This window comes from Peromyscus leucopus, chromosome 9 (assembly GCF_004664715.2).
Source record: "Peromyscus leucopus breed LL Stock chromosome 9, UCI_PerLeu_2.1, whole genome shotgun sequence".
Taxonomy (NCBI): domain Eukaryota; kingdom Metazoa; phylum Chordata; class Mammalia; order Rodentia; family Cricetidae; genus Peromyscus; species Peromyscus leucopus.
The window spans coordinates 107,312,776-107,339,015 of NC_051070.1; the positions used below are offsets into that span (position 1 = coordinate 107,312,776).

At 45.2% G+C, this 26,240-nt stretch overlaps 1 protein-coding gene across 1 annotated transcript in view; it reads right to left on the reverse strand.

Moving 5' to 3' along the window:
- Window positions 1-26,031, reverse strand: part of Ercc6 (ERCC excision repair 6, chromatin remodeling factor) — a 74,352-nt gene extending 48,321 nt beyond the window's left edge. The window contains exons 1-5 of the mRNA XM_028878375.2: window positions 25,946-26,031; window positions 20,214-20,646; window positions 18,365-18,485; window positions 16,011-16,122; window positions 9,171-9,900 (exon numbers count right to left, since the gene is read on the reverse strand). Coding sequence (XP_028734208.1) covers window positions 9,171-9,900; window positions 16,011-16,122; window positions 18,365-18,485; window positions 20,214-20,632 — 1,382 coding nt within the window. The 5' untranslated portion in view covers window positions 20,633-20,646; window positions 25,946-26,031. The remainder of the gene's footprint in view (window positions 1-9,170; window positions 9,901-16,010; window positions 16,123-18,364; window positions 18,486-20,213; window positions 20,647-25,945) is intronic.
- Window positions 26,032-26,240: the final 209 nt, after the last annotated feature.

A 26,240-nucleotide genomic window follows, 5' to 3' on the forward strand; every position in this document is an offset into this window, starting at 1 on the left:
TTGCTCTTGCACGAGATCTGGGTTCAGTTCCCAGCACCTACATGGTAGATCACAATCATCTGTAACTCCAGCTCCAGGGGATGGAGCCTTCTTCTGAACTCCATGGGCATCAGGCACATATGTGGTACACATTCATTTATTTGGCCAAACAAAACAAATCTTTTTTTAAAGTTTTTAATTTTTTAGGCCTTTATTTACTTATTTACCTTTATTTTATTTTATGTGTCTGGGTATTTTGCCTACAGTATCTGTCTGTGCACCACTTGCAGGCCTCATGCCCACAGAGCAACAGAAGGGTGTTCTTCTGGGAACTGAATCCAGTCCTCTGGAGGAGCAGCTCTGCTCTTCTGCTAAGCCATCTCTCCAGCTTGCTTTTAATTTAAAAACAAACAGTAAAATAAAGAAACTTTAGTTAACTGCAGTTTAAACATGAACAACAAATAAATATCAAAACATCCATTGCAGCTGGGATCACAGTACAGATCCCTAGTCCCAGCACTTAGGAGTTAGAGTAGGAATAATCAGGAGTTCAAGGCAGCCTCAAATACATAGTTTAGGGCCATTCTGGTCTACCTGAGCCTGTCTCAAGCTCAAATGTGCAGTGTTTGAGAATGGTCACCTCAAATGCACAGTGTTTGAGAACGGTCACCTGTGCTGGAGAGATGGCTCAGAGGTTAAGAGCACTGGCTACTCTTCCAAAGGTCCTGAGTTCAATTCCCAGCAACCACATGGTGGCTCACAACCATCTCTAATGAGGTCTGGTGCCCTCTTCTGGCCTGCAGGCATTACATAATAAATAAATCTTTGGGAAGAGAATGGTCACCTCAAATGCACAGTGTTTGAGAAAGGTCGCCTCAAATGCCCAGTGTCTGTAATGTCGTCACTGTTCTCTCAGAACACCTTTTCAAGGTCTCCTAGTTGGACAGAATCTTGCCCTCAGTGTCGGTTTGCGGCACAAGACTTCCACAGGCAACAGCTACATTCCCTACTTCAGTCTTGTCTCCTGCTGTCGTCTTTCTCCCGTGGGCAGGGCACTGCTCGGATCCCTGTTTTACAGGTGAAACCCAATCTCACGGCTACCAGTTGAGCCTGACACACTGACTTCATGACCTATGACTTCCAACTCGGATGTGGCAGCTGGCCAGCCTCGGACAAGTTTTCTGTTGGTAGTTTGTTTTTGTTTTGTTTTTTTCCCTTGGGGGAGTACAGACAACTTTCAGGAGTTGGTTTCTCTGTCCACCATGTTGAGGACTTGCTTGTGGTTCCCACCACTGTACGGGAAGGTACCCCAGGCTGGCCAGCCTGTGAGCTCCCAGCAAATTCTGTCTCTACCTCCTATTTCAGTGAGGAGCACTAGATCCCAGATGTACAGCATCACATGCAGCTTTGGGCTTCAGGGAACTAAACTCAGGTCATCAGGCCTGTATAAGAACTTTACCCATCTCCCCAGCCTCCTGGACAAATTTTGAGATTACACATACATTTTATATATTTACATATTTTTAAAAATATTTCTCTATTTCATTACAGCGCTCTGAATGGGTTCCAAACTCCCAGACAAGGGTCACTGACGACCTCTGTAAGGAGGGTAAACCAATGCTCATATCTTCAATGTCTGTCTAAAGGTAAGCAGTGCTCAATGACCTTCTGTACAGTTAGCTGTACAGACTTTGGGCCTAGTTAATCACTGTGTGATTTTTTTATAAAATTTTATAATAAAGTTTATTATAAAAAAAAAAAATCAGTTCCAGGTGGTGGTGGTGCATGCCTTTAATCCCAGCACTCAGGAGGCAGAGCCAGGTGGATTTCTGTAAGTTCAAGGCCAGCCTGGTCTACAGAGCAAGACCCAGGACAGGCACCAAAACTACACAGAGAAACCCTGTCTCGAAAAAAAAACCCAAAAAACGAAAAGCTCAGCAATGCTACAGACTGCTTCTGTACAGGAGCAGGACTCCACCCACTTATGAATACACAGGCAAAGTCACAGGCCACTGTCACTTGACACTACAGACCCTTCAACCTAACAGACAAGCTGCCTGGCAGTTCTGACTACAGATGATCTGAGCCGAACCATCCCATGAGACACACTTAACACCAGACAAATCGATGGACACAACTGCCCACACCAACCCACTAACAGGACAAAGTATGCCTATTACCGGGAACTGGCAAACAGGAAGAGCTGGGGCTGTACAGTCAGAACAGGAGCAGGCCCCGCCCACACTCCACGGCCCCACTGCCCTGAGGCAGCTGCAAGGATCCCTGGGCCCAGGACAATTTCAGCCTGGAAGTGGGGAAAGAACACATACCACACAGTCAAATCACCGTTAATACTGTGAAATTTCAAACCCAAGACAATTCTCTACTCACTGCAATTTCCATGAAGGAAATTCTACAACAGCAGCACAATGGGGACAGTCTGATTTTTGAAGGTATAGCCAGACACCGAGCTGGGTATTTAATATAGTTTGCATTTGTGTGCTGCGATGGCTTTTCTGTTTCAGATAGCTAAGACTCCCTTGCAGATTAGCCTCATTTGTGAAACCGAGGGACTCGGTGTTTCACTTTTCTTATCTCCCTTTTTACAGTCTATCTGGGTAGACTTAATTGGTACATCTGGGCAGACGAAATGCCCTCAGTTAGGAGTCCAGACCTCACGGGGTAAATTAAGACTGATGCAGACAATTACGCCCTGAGCCGAGAATGAAAGGTGTGCACAGAGCAGAAAGCAGAATTAGTCTTCATCTGTGTCTCGGTTTTGTCATTTCAAAGCCAGCATGCTCTAGTTGTCTCAGGCTTTATCATCTGGGAAGCTAATGCCCCTTACTCCCCTTCACTGTGGACTGGGTGAGTTGGATCCTAGTATGGAGATTTGACATGCACATGGACATCTCGTGCTGCCAAGGATCAGTTCCTGAAAGGGTTCGAGCAAGCTATGAACTTTGAGGAGTCCTCTCTGGTTTTCAAAAGGATAGCATCTGATGCGATAAGAACAGTCCAAGTAGCGGCACTCCACCTCAGCAGCCCTGGGAGCCCTGGGAAGGGAAGGCCGTGAGAAATCCAGCACATCTGGGTCTGCTCCAGAGGACTCTCAGCTTTGTCTCCTAGATGGGTTTTCTCTTCACTAGGGGGCGGTGTGAAGGGATGAGGGGCAGTCAGCTCCACTCTGTCTGGGGTCCAGCTCCTGCTAAAGACAGTGCTCTCAGAAGCCTGTTCTCCCAGCCTTCGTGCTGTGGATCCTTTCTTCCTTTTTGCCAACATCCAGCTTGCATTGATTTGTCTCTATTTGTTCCTCAGTTGGATCTTGCTTGGATGTGGGGGACATTCAGCAGTTTTAGACTGTACATACTTAAGCAAAATCCAGTTGTTTTACTTGCAGAAAGGTGCAAGTAAATTTGATTTCTGGAAATCTAAGATTAAAGTTTAATCTCCATTGGTTCTAGAAACCTAAATATAACAATTTGAAGATTGTTCTTTGTGTGTTTCCAGGAGCTCAATTTTTTGTCAAGGAAATAAGCTGGTTTTTGTTTTGTTTGTTTGTTTAACTTTCTTTGTAGGAATCTAGGTTTTAAAGAGAAAAGAAAGTTGATCCTCCTGCCCCCGGACTATTCTTATCGCATCAGATGCTATCCTTTTGAAAACCAGAGAGGACTCCTCAAAGTTCATAGCTTGCTTGAACCCTTTCAGGAACTGATCCTTGGCAGCACGAGATGTCCATGTGCATGTCAAATCTCCATACTAGGATCCAACTCACCCAGTCCGCAGTGAAGGGGAGTAGGGGGCATTAGCTTCCCAGATGATAAAGCCTGAGACAACTAGAAGACATTTTGTAACATTTACACAAGGAATTGAGCCTTTATCAGCCATTGCAACTCCAGTTTATTCACATAAAATAAAGTAAAAAATAGGGCACAAGAAGATAAAAATTTAAAATTCAAAAAATGCACTAAAGTGAGTTAAATCTGTTTCTGGGCCACCGTCTCTCATATTTACTCCGAAATAAACTGCCTCTGTTGCTCTTGTTTCCTGTTTGCTTTCGTGGCCATCAAAGAGGCAGCTATGCGCTGCTTCTTGGCACCACCTTGTGGTCACATGTGGACACTGTACTTTGCACCAACCCCACAAAAGGAAACATTTCCAACATCTCCCAGCTTCCGGCCTCAGCTTAGTGGTAGACCATGGGCAAGTTGACTATAACATATTTGTGAGGGCCACTATAACTATAACAAGGCAAAAACAGGTATGTACAAGCTCAAAGACTGGAACAATGAAGGAAAATATGTACAGGTTTCTCCCATCTTAATACTGCTATATGTTTACAATTAAAAACAAGTGGAGGAAGAGGGAAGCCTGTAAGCACAGCAGCAGAATGAACCGGAACCAGTTTCAGGCTGCAGCCCTAGCACTCAGCCCCGTGTGCCAGATGGTCTGAGGAGCCCATCACTTGAAACAGTGTTTCTGGCCTCTCTGGGGTTTAACTGACTGGAGGCGAGGCCTGGAGGAGGGCTACCTCCAAAGCAATGCCATATTGCTTTAGAGTTGAATGCAGAGAGCACTGCACCTCAGACCCCGAGGTCCTTACCAACGTTTTCCAATGGCCTCAGAGGCGGAGACTCTCCTCTACCCAGGCCTTCTCTTACATAAGCACAGTTACCAAGGCACACTAGGAAAGATTTTAGGAAAACCAAACAGGCCAAAAGCTATGGTCTCAGGAGGGAAACAGCAACCAACATACACAACTTAGCAGTTTCCAACTCGGCCAGTGCCACAGCACACCTGGACAAGCTTTGGGGGGAATTTCCATGCCTAACCTGTCCAGTCATCGCTGAGAGCAGAGTTCCCAGAGGCTGTGCAAAACCAGTCTGTGCTGCTAAGCCCTGCTGCAGCGCCTGCTCCTTACTAAGGATGTGCAGGCAGTTCACTGGGCAACTTAAGTCACAGCTGGACAGAACCAGAAGCAAGGGCTTCTGGGTATGAATTAAAGCTAACCGACAAATGCTACCCCTACTCTCACCGACAACAGAAAGTCTGGAAATCCATGCCTCCTGGCCCTATCTGAGCAGTGCTGACTACTGCTGGGGAGAAGGCCAGAGCCAGGACAGTTCTGTTTTACCATCTTAAGGTCAAAGAGCTGGAGGGAACGCTGTTGACTGATGTCCCTTCCCCACACAGTGGAGCCAGGATGGACATCACTGAGGGACTCTGGTATTCATCCCCAGCCGCCAAGAAGGCCTGGATCTGCTGGAAAACAGACCACTCCCGGAAGCTGGAGCTGGCAGGTGGAGAAGAGACTGAGTTTCTGTTCTGATGGGAGAGCATGGATGTCAGGCCTCTCCACAGATCACCACCATCACCCACATCGCTAAGGCAACACAAATCAGACCCTGAGGAACCGCTGGCCTCCAGAGCACACAGTGAGACAAAAAGAAATAAACTACAAGGACATGGGGCAGGAAAGAAGCCCCTCAGGCTGGCCTCTCGGTCAACAACACCGGCAGAACCAAGAGCCCTAGGGGCTTGGACCTGCCTCTAGTAAATGGACCTCCCCATGGGAGGCCTTACCTTCTTACCTTCCTGTAGGAGGGAATGGGGAGTGGGTTGGGAGGGGGAGGCTGGAGGGGCAGGAGGGAAGAGGGGCATCTTTGATTGGAATGTAAAACGAATAAAAAAAATTCTTAATAAAAAAAGTAAAAAAAGAAAGAAAGAAAAAAAAAAGTCCTACAGAGGAAACTCTATGGTTCCTAAAGATGCTAACAGGGTGGTAAAACAACAAATAAGCTGAGCTTCCTCAAGGCCAGAAAGTCTGTAAGTTTAACTCCTCTCCCATCCTTAAACACAAAAGGCACACCTCATAAAACTAGAGTGCAACTTCATTCACAAATGGAAATTCTTTACCATAAGTAAGTAAACCAATTCATGTATTTTTACTTATTTTTTAAACTATTTAATCTTTGCGGGTGGTGGCGCACGCCTTTAATCCCAGCACTCGGGAGGCAGAGGCAGGCGGATCTCTGTGAGTTCGAGGCCAGCCTGGTCTACAGAGCGAGATCCAGGAAAGGCGCAAAGCTACACAGAGAAACCCTGTCTCGAAAAACCAAAAAAAAAAAAAAAAAACACCTATTTAATCTTTAACCCTTATGAATTATATCTTTTGAACAACGTAATTTAGAAAGCCACAAAATTACATGCATAAAAACTATAGAGACCCCTAAGTGCTCCTCTCTATTGTCTCGGGTAGACATGCCCTTGATAACCATCTCTCTCTGTCATGCTGAAATGTGTACCATCCCTCATCTTCACTCTAAACATGCTAACTTTGTTTCACTGACTTGTCCTCAAATGCTTTCCTCTAGCATAATCTGAGGGGAGCAGTGTTGGGCTGCACCTCCTTATTGTCGCTGGCATGAAGTACTTCCTTTCCAGTGACACATGTGAGACTCGGAGGCGAATGTTACACATCCCACAAGGACCATGCCAACATGTTTGAGCTAGTGCACAGACAAGGCCCTGCACTGCACTGCACTTCCTCCATCCCTGATCTGTGTCCATTGCCCCCTCCGTACTTAGGTTCTGTATCGGTTAATGTCCACTGACACACAGCCTATGGTCTCTTTGCCAGAACTCAAGAAGCCAGTCCCAGGATGCAGACATACACTCGAATGTGGAAGCAAAGACCAAGCAACGGAGCTAACCTCACATCACAACTGGGAAATGAGCACACAGCACCTAGGTAGCAAGTGCCAGGCACAGGTACAGCTGACCTGGCCACTGTGCTGGGAGAGGTTACCATCTGGTGCTAGCCTCCGGCCTTGACTGGACAAGCGGAAGGATCTGCGTCTTGCGAGGACACAATAAAGTGTGGACTGTGTATCAGCTCCAGAAAGTCTAGTTAGCTTGGAACTCCCTGAAGCACCAGCACTATGTGAAGAAAGACAATGCTAATGGATACCTGCACACATCCAGCAAGAGGAAGGGCCCACAAACACCGACTTTGAAGCTCCTGCGTAGGAATACTCAGAGATTTGATCTACAGCAGCTCCTGGGTCCCACCTGAGGATCTCAGTGCATGAAGGAATGAGAAACAAAAGGAAGGGGACAGCGGAGGGAGACACAGTTTACAAATCTAAGACTGAGATTTACACACATCTCAGAACATGTAAGACTGAGCTGAGAGCCTGGGCCTAATCTGAGAAAGGAGGAGGACTGTGACCGTTGTCTAATCTGGAGGAGGTGACTGTGCAGAAACGGCCGACAGATTCCTACAGAGCAGCTGACTAAAGCAGCAGCTCTCAACCTGTGGTCAGCAACCCCTGGGGGTCCAACCACCCTTCACAGGGGGCACGTATCAGATATTCTGCATATCAGATATTTACACTACGATTCCAACAGTAGCCAAATCAGCAACACATAACAGAATTCAGTGACTGGCAAATTTCAAACATTAATATGCTTCTCAATACTTAGCATTTTATTTTCTTTTAACATCCCCCAATCAAAAGAGTACCAAAGGAGATGTAATATACACATTTCAATGTGTATATCTGCAGCTTAACAGCCTTAATAACTAGCTATAAAATTTTAAGAGCTATCGTATTTTGGTGGCAATTAAGAGTTATTGATATTTCTGAAATTCATCTGAGATTTTACTGTAACTTAGCAAAAAAATGGATTATGATATGGCTTTGGAAATAATAAATTGTTTTACAATCTTAACATTATTAAGAAAAACTTATTGCCATGAAATTAAACTATATCCATATTTAAAATTCAATCAAAATAAATTGCTATGTTTAAAATATATTTAATATTGACCCAGTTTAATGAGAAGACTATATATTGCTCCATTTATAATCAATATGTTATGATTAACACTTTTATTAATTTTCTACAGTAAAGACTGATACTATTCACTGTTTAAAAGTATTGAGCAGTATTTCTCAAACATTACAGCTATTAGGTGTGAACAATAACTAATGTCACAGTGGGAAAAGACAAACATAAGCCCCTCCCCATCAATGTACTACCACACAGGAGCTACTAGGAGGGCAGTGTCCCTGGGCCTAAGTTATCGTTAAGAAACTTGGGCATGGTGGCGCACGCCTTTAATCCCAGCAATGGGAAGGCAGAGGCAGGTCAATCTCTGAGCTAGAGGCCAGCCTGGTCTACAAAGTAAGTTCCAGGACAGGCAGGGCTGTTACACAGAGAAACCCTGTCTTGAAGAAAAAAGGAAACTCTGAAAAGGTTATGCAATGTATGTGGAGCTTGGACTAGAGTTAACAGCATTTCTGAACTAAAGAAAATCAGTAGGAACTTCCACCCAGGACGGCCAATGGAAAGCTACTGGAAATACTGTCAATCAGGTCTCCTCTCGTTGGAAATAAAAGCACTGTTGACTGGCTAAAGCCACCTCAATAGTAAGTATTTTAAAAGTATTGTGGTCCTTTTCCCCCCTGACCTCTGCAGACCTCCTACAGAGCTCACTTAGAAACCTTGTGCCTGTGTGTGGAGCGCTTTTCCTGGCTCACAGAAACTACCCAGAAATAGCGACTGTGACTCCATGTAGACACTCACCTCCTCTTCTCTCACACCAAGTGCTGACAAAGTCCTGAAGACAAAAGCCAACTCAGTCTCAGCAATGCCCAGTGGCAGCGAGGGGGAATGTGTGCCATGCACACAATCTATCTTCAGCATTATGGTCTATCATTCTGTAGACAACTATTTTCTCAAAATCAACAAGGGGAAATTTGAGAGAGTATAGTTGCTTGTATGCCAGGGCACAAGCTTCAACTTTTTCCAAAGGAAATTTCTCTAAAATGAGTATCCTACCTCGTAAGGGAAAAAACCAAAGGCACCACCTTTTCCTCTCCTGGCACTTGCTGCAGAATGACCCCTCTGAGCAAAGTCAACGCAGCTCACATCAGTCCTCTCAGCTCTTGCCCAGCCTTCCCCTCGGCTCCTCAACCCAGACTTGCCTCTGAATTAGAAATAAGACTCTGAAGTGTGTGGGGCCAGCTCCACTAAGGAGTCCTGTCCGGGTTCCTGTGGGCTACGGCAGCAAGTCCAGCTTCTGCACATGTGGGTGTCTAGTGCAATGTAGATCTGGAATGCTAAGGTCTTCAAAGGGCTGCCTCCTAACAGCCAGTAAGTGGCACAAGCCCCTGCACACTGACCTTAACCGCTGCTTATAATAGTCTTCATCGCCATCATCTCGGCACCTCGCTACCTTGCGACCTCCTCCTCTTCCTTCCATAGCTTCATCTTCTTCCCCAGAACTTGGGAAAAAGTCATCATCAACCTCATGCACTGGGACTTTCTTCTGGTATTTCCGGCCCTTCCGCAGAGGCTTCAGTTCATAGCTGATGTCATCAGAAGACAGGTTGGCCACCGCTTCCTCCTCCTCTTGCTCTTCTTCCTCTTCCCCATCGGTGGGAAAGGACCCAGACTCCTCCCCCTCGGTGTCTCCCTCAGCCTCTGGCCTCACAGCAGGCTCCAGACCTTTCTTTCCCCATGGCAATCCCACTTTCCCTTGGAACTGCAGCGCCCTCTTCTGGAGCTTCCTGATATTCTTCTTCAAGCGCTTATCTGCTTGGGAGAGGACTTGGCGGCTCTGGTCCGGTTTGGTCTCATTGGGTCCTGCGCTTGACTCAGCTATGACCACAGCCTTTCTAGCTGCTTTTTTGTTAGCAGTTCGTTTCTTCCTTTCAAAAGACAGTTGTGCCTGGTCTGCCAAATATTTTTCAAAGCCTGATACTTCATTGAGCATTATCTTTCTAGGCTTTTTCTCCGGTTTCTGAGGGGCTGGGGTACCAAATGGTGTCATCTGGCCAGTGCGGATCAGCTCTTCCCAGGCGGCCTCCTGGGCAGGCATGAGCATACTGCCAAGACATGATGGCCCTGCCTCTGAAAAGGAAACAAGGAAGACTCCGTAAACTCTGAGACAGCGCACCGGAAACAACCACTCATTCACAGACAGTAAGAACTTCCAACAACTCACAAAATAATCGGTGGACTGAGGCAGAGCAAAGTTTATTATGGCATTTATATAATATATTCCTGTTTAAAAATGTATTTTCTCAGTAACTTGTAACAATAACAAAATATGACACTATGTAACTGTGGTACACGTTACCACGGAACACTGCAGCCATTTTTTAAAAGATGAAATTATTATACCCGTGACCACACAGACTGGAGACCGAACTGAAACAAGGCAGACACAGAAAGACAGGTACTGTGTGCTCTCCCTCGTGTGGACATCTAGAAGAGCTCATCTCACGGAAGTTGAGAGTACGATGTGACCATCAAGAGCTGAGAAGAACACTGGGAGGACAGGGAAGGCTGATGCACGGGACTAACGCCCAGTTAAACAGCAGCAGAAGTCTGTGGCGCCCCTCCACAGCAGGAGGCGTGCAGAGACAGAACCCCTGTGTGTCAACAGCTGGAATAGGGTTTACATGTTTCACCATAAAAACGATGATGTTTGAGAAGACAGCCATGATTAACCTAACTTACACACTACACGATATGTATCACTGAAAAATCACAACGCCTCATAAATACACTAAATATTTACCTTACTATACACTAGTTCTTTTGTCTACCTTTGAATTTGAGTAAAAATGTGCCAGAGTCCTGTTCCCTGTCAAAGGCAGGCTTATCTACACACTACTGGTTATAAATAGACAAACTTAGCTGTTTTCTCATCAGTTAAGAAGCAGTCCATGAGGAACGATCCCCCATGTTTCCGTTTCATGGCTTTGCCCAACAGATGACCTCCGTTCACGGAGTTCAGCATGCCTAGCTAACACAGACATGAAGTACTTAATCTGCACAGCCTGCATGTCACTACCCGTCACTTAGATCACGCTGTCTGACCCTCTGACGTTACCACAAGGCACTGCCATCTATAGATGTGCCATCCATAGCTTTCCCAGGACACATGTGGCCCACAGGACACAGGTGGCCCATGCCTGGTCAGTTCAGATAGGGGAAAACTGAATCCCACAGCTCCAATACGGTGAGTGATCAACAGCTAGATGTGACCAATGGCCAGCACACTGACCAACAAAAGAGATCCCCTCACTGCAGAAAGGGCCATCCGAGAGCTGGGGAGATGGCCTGCTGTGAAAACATGACCATGGAAGTTTAACTCCTCAGTACCCGTGGAAAGCCAGGCATGGCCACAAAGTGCCGTAACCCCAGCAACAGGGGCAGAGGCGAGTGGATCCTGCAGGCTCACTGCCTAGCTAGGCTAGCTGGGACAGCAAGGCCCAGGCTCATGTGAAACTCTGTCTCAAGAAATAAGACAGAGAACGGCAGGGTAAAGTCCTGATGTCCTCTCTGGTCTACACGCACACACACACACACACACACACAAGCACACACCACACACACACACACCACACACCACACACACACACCACACACATACCACACTCACACACACACACACATGCATACCACACACACACACCACAGACACACACACCACACACCACACACACACACACACACACACACACACACACACACACACACACACACACACAGATATACTGGATGATACCATGCTAGACATGTGATGTGAATACATAAAAAGATGAACTAAACATGAAGACATGCCAAGTACAGTCACCCAGAAACATCCCTCTCACTAACTGAAGCTGACCTCCAGCAAGACACTTTATCATGTAATCAGAAAATGAAAGACCTACCAGGCCAATGTCACCAGTCAGTTTTTCACTACCCCTGCACTGAAATAAAATATACATCAGAGTACACAAGCCAGCAGCTCTGTGAACATCCACACAAAAACACGATCTGCAATTATGTATCAGCATCCAGATCAAGTAATAGAAATTACTAGTATTCCTGGAACACCCTCCAAGCTAATGCTCAGCTTCCAGCCTCCCAAGATAGTGGCAGGCCTGACTCTAAGGATGACTCATGCCTGGCTGCATTCATGTCTGCCTGCTATGCCTGGCATTCTGCATGTGAGATCCATACTGATTTGCTAAACTGAGCTGAACTTTATTCAATTAGTGTTGCTACTATTCTGTGATTGTACTGCAATTTTCTCTTTCTACTATTAATGTAGTTTGGGTGGTCTCCAGGTTTGGGCTGCTAGATTTTAGAACAAGGCTGCCATGAATACTCTGGTAGACATCCTTTGATAATAATGTGCATCTGATTCTTTAGTATGTTAAGCTTTAGTAGACACTGCTGAACAGATGTGCAAAGTGGCACTAGCTTCAGTTTCAAAAATGTTGAAGAGTTCCAACTGGTCCACATTCTTGCCATTCCATCATTTTACTGATTCCCACTGAAAAGAGAAGGCCTTTCAGATTCACTGACCTCAGGTACTACTTTTGTGGACAAAATCCTGGATCCACTGTTCTTAGTCTCTGTCTTTAACCCTTTTTTCTGGGCTTGTGTTTTTTGTTTTTTTTTTTTTAATGCATTATAATTCAAGTCCTTTGCATGTCCTACAAATTCCTCCCCCACCTCCTCTGCAGCTCCTTCTCCCAGTCTACACACCATCTCGACAAGCAGCTCTTGGCTGTCATTAGCGTCCATTTAACAAACCATTTTCTTCCATGTGCACATTTTTGCTCTTGCTTCAGTCTTTGCCTCCCCTACCCCCAGGATCGTGATAATGTCTTCCCTGTGCTATGTTCTCAAAGCCTTTTATCATTACATTCAGATCTATGATCTGCTTGAGACATATTTTTATACACAATGTAACGGATCAAGATTCATTTTATTTTCATGTAGATTAGTATTATTGATCAAAAGACTGTTCATCATAACACTGCTTACCATCTTTGTCATAATCAAGTGATTATACATAGGGGGCCTGTTTCCTGAGTCTTCTCTTCCATCCACTGGCTTGAGTATCCTTGAGCCCAACACCACACCATCTTAATCACTATAGTTTTATAATAGAGCTTGGCATTGTGTTCTTTCTCTTTTCTTCAATAAGGAGGGGTAAGACTACAGGTCTTACTCTGTAGGCTAGGCTAGTCTCAAATTCATAGCAATCCTTCTGATTCAGCCTCCCAAGAGCTGGGATGGCAGATTTTAGTATCAGCTTGTTAATGACCTTACCTCCAGCCTACATGTCTTACACATGCCATTTGCCATTAAAAAAAAGGGGGGGGCTCAGATTTATATCTGAGGGGTAGCACCGATGTCTTTCTGTATGTTGTGAATATGTGTTACTCCCATTAGTTAAGAAATAAGGCTGCATTGGCTGCCTATGGCAGGGCAGGATGGAGCCAGGTAGGAAAATCCAAGATAGTGAGAGGAGAAAGGAGAGTAAGGGGAGATGCCAGCTGCTGCTCAAGGAACAGCAAGATGCCAGCAGACCAGTAACACCATGGCCACATGGCAACTTACAGATTAACAGAAATGAGTTAAGTTATAAGAGTGAGCTAGCAAGAAGCCTGACCCATAGGTCATATAATTCGCAATTAACAGTAAGTCTCTAAGTGATCATTTTATAAGTGGCTGTGGGACCGCAGAGCCAGGGCGGGACCGTAGAAACATGTGACCACGGAACCAGGTAGGACTGGAGAAACTTACAGCTGCACAACTGGCGAGAAATAACATCTTTATAATACTGTATCAACTACAGTATATCTTCTCATTTACTTAGGTTTTCCTTTGTCAATAACATTTTGCAGGTTTTAAATGTATAAGACACTGTAGAACTACCTTTTTTACTAAGATTTATTTCTAGGTATTTAGATTACAACTGGCACCTTTATTAAATTTTAACTTTTATTTTTCCTGGCATACAAAAATGACTAACTTTTATGTATATGTATCCAATGCTATTACTAAAAGTCAGGGGATGATTCCACATCAATCGTTTGCATTTTCTATATGAACCGTCACACGGCTATGAATAACGATGGACTCTTTCCCGCCTTTACTCTTCCAGCTTCTCTTCTTCTATCCCTACAGTACCCAGTACGCTGCTGAACAGAGGGCAGCATGCCTGCTACCCTCCAGGTCACACTGGCAAAGCCAGGCCTCACTGTGCTTGTAGTCTCTCTTCACACCACCTACACCCAGGAAAAGGGCTTCTTAACCTCAGAGCCACTACAAGGAAAGGCCTCAGGGAAGCATGTGGGCAGCGTACTTCCCTGACCCCTGAAGGGCTGAGAGAGGTCCACACTCAGCAATACAGAGCTGGGTTCCCAAAGCCTGGCCACACTGGCATTCAGCTCGATGGCCTTACAGACAGGACAAGGGCAAAGGACAAAGAGAAGAACCAGTCTGCAGTGACGGCTAGTGGTCAGATGGGAAAGTATCCTGTAAACCAAGAGTTCAGAAAAAAGGGGGCTACAGATTTGTAACACACCAGATCCATGGGATGAGATACTCAGGGAGAGAAAACAGAACAGGAACACTAAACAAGTCATAAGCAATATCAGCATTTGAGATACTGCTGGATAAACTAACCAAAATAAACTAACCAGAACTAATCAGAGGGCAGAAAAGAAGCGAGGAGGCAGAGAGCATCTGAGGCTCTCTCAAGGCACAGGCAGTACCAGTTGCTGTCAAGAGGCTGACTCAGCAGAGGTGAAAAGAGGCTGCAGGACTTAGGGAGGTACCTATGAACTCTGCACCAACCTTTACTAAAGCATCACCAGAACTAAAGACCAGCCGGCTTTAGACAGACAGAAATAGATTTCCTTTACTAGTGGGAAAGCCAGAGCCCAAGCGGCAGAAAGCACCGATGTAAGATTAATGAATCACACAAGACTGAACTTTAAAATAAATCTAAGGCCATGAGTGAGGACATACACATAATGCAGGAAGATCACAATTTTGAGGCTGGCTTGAGTTACAAGTGAGATCTTGTTTGGGGGTAGGGGGAGGAAAACACATTTATTTTTTCTGTTGTCCATTGCTACACTCTTCACACTAGTCCTCCAGGCTACATGAAGAAAACATTCTAGGAGCTGAAAGAGAGTGTTTGCTTCATCAGCTAAAGTCGAAGGAGCTTCTGTCTTTACATTTCAAGCAGGTGCTGGCCAAGCAACAGCCAACAGTGTGTAAATACAGAAACAAAAAATTAGTTCCAGAGCTTATCCATTTTCCCAAGAGATTTTTCCAAAGCACAACCACCCTGAAGTGTACTTGAAAGGAATACTGGCCATGGGCTAACCTGAAAGTCTTTCCATAACAGAATGAATACTTGGAAAGTCCACCATGTTCCTTAAAGATAAGTGTGAACATCTACAAAAGCTGAGTGATGGTGCTGGACAGTATGAACATCCACAGAGGCTGACTGACGATACTGGACAGTGTGAGCATCTACAGAGGCTGACTGACGATGCTGGACAGTGTGAACATCTACAGAGGTTGACTGACGATGCTGGACAGTGTGAACATCTACAGAGGCTGACTGACGATGATGGACAGTGAGAGCATCTACAGAGGCTGACTGACAATGATGGACAGTGTGAGCATCTACAGAGGCTGACTGACGATGCTGGACAGTGTGAACATCTACAGAGGCTGACTGATGATGCTGGAAAGTGTGAGCATCTACAGAGGCTGACTGACAATGATGGACAGTGAGAGCATCTACAGAGGCTGACTGACAATGATGGACAGTGTGAGCATCTACAGAGGTTGACTGACGATGCTGGACAGTGTGAACATCTACAGAGGCTGACTGACTGACTGGGATTACAAAATGGACTTAATCACGATGCTAGTTCTCTTTATCAAGTTACATGAATAAGAATGTTTAAATTTCCAATTTGTTAAGCCTAACACTAAATGTGCATCAGTAACTTTCAGAGAACCGGGTTAACATTTTATTTCAGTCTCTAAAATCCTTGTGTCACTTAAGAGCTCTGGTTCTGTCGGAGGACAAGATTTCCGCAGGCCCATCTGACACTAAGGAAAGCAATGTGTTCTACAACACCTCCCCTGAATACAGGCACCAAGCATCAATTAAGAGCATGGCAAGCTGTCCCCAGCATCCTCACCTGTGTCTTCCTCCTCCAGGCTGGCTTGATCCAGTTCTACTTGGACCCCGGCCCCTCCAAGGATGGCCTGGAGACGTTTCTGTTTTGCAGTTATCTTCTTTAGCTGTTGTTCCTTAAATTGTAAACCCCAAATATAAGACATAAAATGCAGTGATTTATTGTTAAATACAAAGGATTGTACCACAAAATTGTAAAACTTTAGTCAAGAGTAAAATAAACAAAAATGGAAAGCCCACAGGTAAACCACCAGAGAGCCGTATCTGAGCAATCCCCTGCCCTGCAGCACACTGGCTTGAGCGCTCCTAGGCAGCCAGCCATGCCCACAGGCTGCCCTCACCCTTGGGCCCAAGCACTTAGATCACCTGCCCTGATGTGGAAGGTGGAATTGTTCTCTGGGCCCCCTCTTTACACTCTGGATACATCACTAAACTCAGTTTCTGACCTTGGCAGCCAAACGGCTATGGCAGGCAACAGCCTAGAGTGATAAGAAATAAACATACAAAAGCTTAAACATTAAAAAGTCATGCCCATTGAGAAGTGCCCATGAATGGCATCCTTTACAGTACCCTATCCCATCAAAAACTTCTAAAGACATTGTGCCTTTTTCCTCCATGTACCTCAGACTCCTTTTTTGTCTCCCTTGGCATTTCAGAACTCAGATGTGTGGCCTTCCTAAAGCCTCTCAATTAACCAGACCAAAGTGCTTCGATTATCTTCATGGAGAAAAGAGCTCTTGCCTAGCACACAAGGCCTGGGTTGATCTTTAGCATTGGAGTGGGGGGCAAAGGGAAACAACGGTGAACACAAACAACAGTATGCTACCACGATGTTCAATTTGTTGTTTTCTCAGTCTTCCTCTCATCAAGAATATCCTACTTAAAACACTTTCCCTCTGAAAATCCTAAACACCGAGGTCTTGCTAAAGAAAGATGGGGAAATATAATTAGGTCACACCATGACCCAGTCACCTAAATTTTGATCCTTTCCCTCCTTAAAATCCCAAGCCCCAAGAAGCCAAATGCCCCCTTTTTGACTTATGAAGACTCCTCAGCACTGAACCGCCAGCTCTGACGTCTGGGTGAAATAACAGGCTAGGACATGGAAAATAAAGGAGGGCCACAAGAACCGAGTCTCCCCTCAGCCTTCACCTGCACTTAAAAGCACAAGTGCTTCATGTGCTGCAATGAGTCAGCCGCAAGCCCAGGAACTGAACCATCAATGCCGTCCTTCCTAGTTACTGCCACTCCTTTCCACACGGAGGGAGGTGTGCAAATCCAAAAGGTAAGGTTTCACCCATCAAAGTCGTGGATAAATCCCACTCTCCAAAGTTTCCAGCCTGAGCAAAGCAGGATCCTAGGTAACAGATCTTCCTCCCCTTGAGTTCTCTGCCTCTAAAGACAGCCCCGACGTGGCTGTGCTGACTGCACCCAAAGCAGAGACGGAGCCTGTGAGGCTAAGCAAGACCTAAGCAGGGCAGCGAAGGCCAGACAAAGCAAAGGGACTGAGTGAGAGGCCACATCCCAGTCAGAGGCTGGAATGGTAAAGTAACATGGTTACAGGGAAGATCAGGAAAGAACACAGAAGTGAGGAAGCATGCAAAACCACAAAAGAACTACTCACAAATATGGATGGATGGAAACATGTATATATATATATGTGTGTGTGTGTGTGTGTGTGTGTGTGTGTGTGTGTGTGTGTGTGTGTATGTATGTATATGTATATATATACATGGATATGTGTCTGTGTGTGTGGGTTATTAAAAATACTATATAGCAGAGCTGTCAGATCACATGAATAAAAGGCACCCCAAGCCAGGCAGCGGTGGCGCACGCCTTTAATCCCAGCACTCAGGAGGCAGAGCCAGGTGGATCTCTGTGAGTTCGAGGCCAGCCTGGTCTGCAGAGCAAGATCCAGGACAGGCACCAAAACTACACTGAGAAACCCTGTCTCAAAAAAACCAAAAAAAAAAAAAAAAAAGGCACCCCAAATGTTTCTATTGTGGGGCTAGAGAGGTGGCTTAGCGGTCAAGAGCAATTATTACTCTTACAGATGACCTGGGTTCAATTCCCAGCATCCATATGGTGGCTCACAACTGTCTATAACTCGAGTTACAAGGGATCCAGTGTCCTCTTCTAGCTTCTGCAGGCACCAAGCACACACATGATGCACAGACATAGATGCTGGTAAAGCACTCATACACTTAAAATAAAAATACACCTTTTAAAACAATGTTTTTCTATTATAATATTGTTTCACATAACACACGTCCTCTCCAGATCACTTCCTAAGCTGGAAAATGATCTTGACCTGTAACTTTGTTTAAATACAGTACTTAGTACGTCAATTAGCATCACCTTGTTATACTTCTGACGTTTTACAGAATCTAGTTTCCTGTTGACATCTCTGTTGGTGGCAGCTTGAGGGCTAAGTTGCTCTATAATTTTATTGATTTGTCTCAGGGATGTTGTACACGACCTGAAAAGTAAGAAGAATTGCTTGTTTTTTCCCCCCGTGGTAACATTTTCATAGCATAAAGTAGAGAAAATGATAGAAATCTATCTATTTTACTTCTTATGATCTGAAATGTAAACAAAACTAAAGCAGAATGCATTCTTCACAGCTACAAATAGATTAGAAGCATAAGGTAAGTACTAACGCTGTTCTCTTCTCTGGGTGTTTCACTTCTCACGCCTGTGTGCAAACGACTCATTTCTTCTACAAGCATTTTTTTAGTGTCTACTTTATTCAAGACAGTGGGGTAAGGACAGAACTCCGCCTAAGTTTCCTTTATATATGAAGAAATTCATACACATCACAGAAGCCTCCCAAAGTTTGACAAAGTCCTGAAAGTGCTTAATCATTTTCCTTAAGTGAATCGTTCATCTGTGAAAATGTTTTCCTTTCACAGAACTGGAAATTCTTCTACCATAACAATAAACTTCATGGTGTAAAGAGAAAAAAACAATTGAAAATTAGTTGCTCCTAAAATGCTACAAAATTACTGCTTCTAATTTTTAAAGGAGAAAATCAATCTCATAATTTGCTGTTTGTATTCTTTACAGATTTCAGGGTAACGATGCAAGTTACTAGCTATCTAAGGCAGTAACTCCATAGCATTCTCCTGTGACACCTCTATAGAAAGCAGACATAGTTCTAAGATCAATCACAGAAGGTAGGTCATTGCAGGGAACACTAACGGTTTCAAAACACTAAGCAAAAAGATGCGCTACTCAGGGGGCCAAAACTAAACAATAACAATAATAATCACTTGAACTAAAACAAATCAAACAATTAGAGACAAGGAACTGTTAAGAGAAAACGTGCCCTTTAAGCATCTGTTGAAACCTATTCCCGGCCTTTCCAGCTGGGCAGCCACCACCAGGCTCACTCACCTGCCTCGCTCCCCAGCCATGCACCGGGGTTGCCTTAGTTGCTCTTGCTTATGTCTGACCCTACCTAGACATCACCAGGAGGAGAGGTGAGCTCCACACTCACCACCTCCCAACTCATGGCCTCTCCCGCAGGCTGGACCACCACCTTCCCCACCAGAGTACTGCGCTCAGCAGAACCCATGTCTTCCTCCTCTACAACACAAAAGAAGTCTCCACAGGACTGAATCTTTCTTTTATTTATTATTTTTTTATTTTTTTTATTTTTTTCAGAACTGAGGACCAAACCCAGGGCCTTGCACTTGCTAGGCAAGCGCTCTACCACTGAGCTAAATCCCCAACCCAACTGAATCTTTCTTTAGAGCCAAAAATAGGACAAAGGAAATGAAGGGCAGGGAGTTTATTCTCAATATTTTTATAAATGAAAATCTGAAAAACTGCCAAAAGAATAAACATTAAGTTTGGGAAGAGCAAACTACAACCTACAGAAGAGAGAAAGGTGATGATGGGTGACACCCTTCCGGTATCTCACATATCAGATATCACGTATCTCAGATATCCCATGGATATCTCCTAAGAGCACTCAGCATGTGCTTTAGGACAGCCTTTCTCTCCCAGACCCTCGGCAAGGACAGGACTTTAGGAGCTGTTCTGAGCACCTACCTCTAAGCAATTTTGTTCCTGAAGGAACAGGAGCTCAAAATGCAAATGGAGGGCTATCCTAACCCACTGTTTCCCAAATCTCAGCTTTCTATTCCCTGAATTTCCCTGTCATGTTTCAACTCAACTCTGACAAAACAAGGCCCCCACTCACATGAGGTCATCCAGGACTGACTGATAATCCTTCTCGGCATCCGCGAACTGGGCCCCACGGCTGGCCTCGTGCATGGCACTGTCCACCTGCTGAAGCACACCCTGCTCCAGGACGGCCTGGTCATAGACATCCACACCCAGGCCCTGCAGCTCCAGGGCCTGAGCACTGGGCTCCACCGAGGGGATCTGATGCCGGTCAATGTGCAGCAGGGCTGGCCCTCGCCTTGTGGCTGCCAACACACAAGCTTCAGCCGATGTGGATGGCCCGTACTCACAGGAAGCAGGGAGGCACTCCCCAGCCTCTGAGTCCCCTCCACTCTCCTGCCCAACCAGCATGTCTTCATTAGCACTGGCATGCTGACTTAGTGAACAGTCTTGCTCCTGAGGTTGAGGTGAGTTGGGGATTTCGTCATGAGGCATCCTCTACAAAGTTTCTAAAAGGAAAAGAAAAACACTGATGAGCCTTTTGGTTATATAGAATTATCAGTATACAATTTCTTAAATATGTTAAATGCACGATTTCTCAAAACATCAATAACCTTCCAATTAAATAAATTCAAGTTTCTAAGTATTAATTTCTTTAAAGAGCACAAATTATGATAAACAAGAAAAGCTAACCAAAATAAATACAGTAACAGCAACAACAGACACATGGACAGCGACTGAGAAAGTCAGCGGCCCAATCCTGAGTGATACCCACAGTGTTCTAAGACAGGTGAAACGACCCAGCTGCTGTCTTACCAGTCAGCATTTTCACTGGGCAGTGGCACGAATGCTTTATGTTAGAGTGGCACGGCCAGCAGCATCAGTAAGAGAGAACTTCTATGGGAAGAACAACAGAAACTTCAAAACGGAACACCCATCCAGTAAATGGAACATATCAGAATCTCAAAGATAACTCCATTCCAGATGTCTTCATCAAATCTCTACCCTCAAGGCTCAGAGAGCTACGTGGAAGAAGAGGATTGACTGGCTCAGAGGTGGTGGATAACTCCGGGAAAACGGTGTCTCTGGACACAACAGGCCTGACCCATATGAACTCAAACTGACAGCATGCACAGGGTCTGCATGGGTGAAAACCAGACAAACCCCAGCTCTAAGAAGGGAAGCAGACACAAGTCCCACCCCAACCAAGAAGCTATCTGCAGCCACACCTGCTAGGAAGGGGAACTCCGCTTTCCTCAACAGAGAGTCCCTGGGACACAAGTCACACTCCAGACAGGCCCCATGCCCAGGAGTAGCTGCTGAGCACACAGCTGACCCCAGGGTTTTTTGTGCACTTTTGTTATGTCTTGTTATTGTTTGGTCTCACTGAGCTGTTGTTGTTGTTAGTTTGTCTACTTTGACTTTTGGTTTTTGTTTCTTATTTTCTGTTGTTTTTCTTGGTTTTATTTTTTGAGAGAGAGAAAAAGAACATGAAGTTGGGAGGGTAGAGAAGTGGGGATAATGGGGGGGAGGTGGAAGAGGGAAAATAGTATCAAAATATACATGATTTTAACAAATTTAAAAACTAACTCCATTTCAGTATACAATATAATTTCTCACCTGTCAGCTTGGCAGGCACAACAGACACTAATGTAAGTAGGAAGAACCCACTTGGCATACTATCAGTGGGACTATACATTAGTACAGGTCTGTTCAGAGACAATTTAGAAATGTCAGTCAAAAGTTTAAATGTACCTAACCTTTGCTCAGCAATTCCAGTTGCAGACATTTATCCCAGACAAACACAAAATGCTATTTCCAGTTTGTTTCGCTGGCTTCAATGATCATGTGACTGACTGGGAACTGAGTTTGCTGCCACGGCCCAGTATCATTAAGAGAGGACTGGACCACATACCACTAGCTTGAGAAGAATCAAATTCAAAAAGTATGCTCTGCTTTTACCCCATCATCACATCAATGGTGTGTAAGCTATGGGACAGAGACTGTCTCTACTCACACACAGGTCCAAGAATGCCTAGTCTAACATGACGATACCAACTATTTCCTATGGTGTCAATAAAGAGGATGTGCATCTGTGTGTGGGGGATGCATACAGAACATCTGAAAAGAACATGACGATACCAACTATTTCTTATGGTGTCAATAAAGAGGATGTGCATCTGTGTGTGGGGGATGCATACAGAACATCTGAAAAGACCACTCTACACCTGCAACAGCTGGATGATGCCTCAGGAGCAGTGAGGGGGAAAATGACCTGTCACATCTTATTACATACTCAGGAACTTCTCACAAAAGAACATACTCATGGTATTACTGGTATAATACCAAACAGATACATTTAAAAAAAAAAACCAACCAAGAGACAGTCATACTTTCTATTTAGCTGTAAAAGACTAATAAACTTTCTTTAGGCATTAAAACTTTATTTCTAAGAAATGATCACAAATTCTGCTCCCACAAGCACAACCCACTCATTCCTCATGGGATAAAATATCCCAGCAATCAAATGCTAGGATATAAAATGCCAACAACTGAGCAGCCTCTGCCTTTGGTGGCTCACTTTCTACGGGAGAATCCACTCAGTACAAGCCAGCGGTGGGAATATGGACTAGACGACACCACATGAGCTCAGGAAAGGGAGCTTCTCCAGGACCCAAGAACAGCAGAGATGAGTTGATCTCTGGTATTGAATCCCCGGCCATAGGTTAATGTGAGGGGACACCCAATATCTGCTGAAAGGAAGACAGGTTTAGAGGGCTCCAAAATAAGAGTGGCCTAGGTGACTAAGTCACAAGTGAATTCAATCATAAGAAGACTCTCAGACAGGAAGCTGGGGGGGGGGGTGCTACTGAGTTTGTCCCAAGTCACAACACGGATACACTGTGTGGTCTGAATGCAAATCCGAGTTCAACACTGAATGGTAAACGTTAACATCAAAAGGAGACGGTTCCTCCCTTTAGGGGCTTCCTGATTACAGTCAGAGGAAAAGTCACCCTCCGACAGAAGGGTGAAATTCTGCTTCAGAGCCTTGTAAGAGCTGGAATTCAAAATACACATACTCAGAGCTTAAAGAAATTTGCTCATCTTTTATGTATAAAGGGATTTGTTTTTAAGTTAAAATATGTCAATTAAACCAAAATTATCAATAGTTTTATTATAGTCAAAGATAAGTTTACAAAATAAAATTTTAAGGAAACTGATGATTTTTAAACAGAATAAAGTACTGATTAAGAGAAATGACTTGAGTAGATTCCATAGGAAAGCAGGATTCAGTATATTAGGACCTTGGTAGCTCAAGGGGGATGCCAAGAAAAGAAGTTTCTAGTTGGGCATGGCGGCACACTTAAGATGTTGAAGCAGGAATCCCAGCACTTAAGATGTTGAAGCAGGAGGACAGTGAGTTTAAGGCCAGCCTGAAATATATATATATATATATATATATCATGCTGTTCATGGGAATATATATATATATACCCATTTGAAAACCATGAAATATAAATATATATATATATATATATATATATATATATATATATATATATATACCATTTGAAAACAAGAAGAAAAGGGGAAAATAAATGAACAAATCAGTGAAGCAATAGACACAAAAACTCAACGCCAGACTGTCCAAGGTCAGCAGGCAACAGGGCAAGAAGGACACAGGGAGGCCACTCACCCTTCAAGGACCGTGGCTACATAAGGGAGAAGGGCAGAGTGATAAAATAATGCATGGCTTGTTGGAAAGTGAAGAAAAAAAATATAACGTGATGGTAGAAAACAATATAATGTGATGGGTAGAGAGGACATAGGAGATGACTTGAACAGGAAACTGTGCAGCAACCAGGAACGGTCTCGAATAGAAGTGACCAGAAGGCACAGCTCATGTCTATCCGCCTCTGGCTGGAGAGGGGTTCCTGGCGTAACTAAGTCTACAGATGCAAAGGGAAGTTGAGGTGGACTACAGAGAAAATAACTCCATAAGAAGCCTGGATGTTTCCTCAGTCAGTCACAGTTGGGGCAGGGTGAGAGAAGAACCAGAGTCTGGAACAAACGCCTGTAAGGACAGCGGTGATGAGAAATGAATACTGCAGGTGCGTGCGGTCCAAAACTGCGGCTGGCCAACACGTCCGGCACGGTGCAGCCCTCCCCCTGGGCGAGCAGGCCCAGGGAAGTGTCAGTTCTTGGGATGGACGGAGTAGAAGTGGGAGAGCAAAGGAATAAAAGCTGAAGAAAAGCAACTGAAGACGGGCGGTGGTGGTGGTGCATGCTTTTAATCCCAGGAGGCAGAGGCAGGTGGATCTGTGAGTTCGAGGCCAGCCTGGTCTACAGAGTGAGATCCAGGACAGGCACCAAAACTACACAGAGAAACCCTGTCTCAAAAAAATCCAAAAAAAGAAAAGAAAAAAAAAAGAAGAAGAAAAGCAACTGAAGTAACAGCTTGGAGTTCATGGTGGGGGTTTGTTTTCTTTTATTTTTAGTCAGAAAGGAACTGGCAGAGGGCACAAGCCATTTAGCTTCTAGTGGAGGGGATGTAAACTTGAAGGCTTTGATCAAAGTGCTATAGTTTCAGAGGTGAAATAAATCACACACTAACACACTGTTCCTGACTCAATTACACCAGGCATTAGGCACACTAGTTCCTCTGTGCACAAAGCTTAGTCTCTTGGGAGGTCAGGCATTTAAAAAAAAAATGACATTAGTATAGATACATACAAGTGCAATTGTGGTGATGGCTATAAAAAGAAAGTACAGAACTCTACAGTAAAAGAGACCGAAGTGAAACTGTGAAGGGGGGTGTGAGGTAGAGTAACATTCTAAAGAATGAGTGGGATTTAATCAAGGTCAAAAGCAGTATCTCGAAACAAAATAATGAAAAGAGGATGGGACACAGTTAGAACTTATTTGTAACCAAGTTAGATAGCTGATTATAGTCTCGCTCACTATGCAAATCTTACAGAATCGCTTCAGATACATCCAAGACTTACAAGGCTAGGAAAATAGACTTGCATCTTGGGGTTTCTGTGGCCCACGATCGAGCTGGATTAGGGGCTGGAGAGTTACCTGTAAGTAAGCACGGTTTTGAGAACGGGCAGGCAATTAGGACCAAGTCACACAGGTCTTCGAGAAAACGTGCTTGTAAAAAAGATTTTTATTTCAAGTGTGCACTGAAACGGCTCTCAAAGTGTTTCGGGATGGGAGACAACGGCAGGACCTAATTAATAGTCGTAAAAGACGGGTTGGACGACTGTACGGATAATGGAGAAATCGCAATGCAGTGCTAATAGGAGGCGGTCTAGCAAAAACAGCTAATAGTGAGGAGGCAAACGACGGGCGCTTGGAAGAGGGCGACCGCAGTGAGGATGACACGGAGGGAATCCAGGTCACAGCATTCACCTCTCAATCCTCCCCACTCAACTTTGCATCAGTGCGGAAGGCGCCCGGGCATGCACCACCCCGACTCTCCAAGGACGCCATTATCGTAATCCGGACCCAACAGCGCCCCGCCGGCCCTGCACGCGGGGGTCCCATTCACAGACCCCCAGGCCGGCCCGGCGCCGCGACAGCCCCCCGCCCGCCGCGCAGGTGAGAGCGTGCGCCACGCGTCACTTCCGGCTGCAGGTGAGCCCACCGGAAGACAGCCGGCCCGAGGGCTGGAGGAACCACGGGCGGCTCCGGTGGGCTCCGCGGCAGAAGGCTAGAGGCCCACGGCGCGAGGCCACGGCCGCATGGGGAGCCCGAAGGGCAGGCGCCCCCACCGGGCCTTCAGTCCGGCTGCCGAACACTCACCCGGGACCACGCGGCTGCCCAGACGGAAGCTTAGTCTCCACAGCCGCTGGGAGCGTTCGTGGAGAGTTGAGCGCACGCGCCCTAGGTCTGCGATAAGCACCGCCCCTAAGGACGGCGAGGCCAAGAGCGCATGCGCTCCGGTCGTGCCGTTTGTTTGTAAGCAAGGGCGTGCCACGTGCATTGACCCCAGGGAGCAGCACCGCGGCCTTTGCCCCGGGCTAAGTTGGACTGTGCTGGCACATCTTTCAACAATAGTAAAAAGAACCCTTGTCAGTGCTCACCACCGCTACCCCAA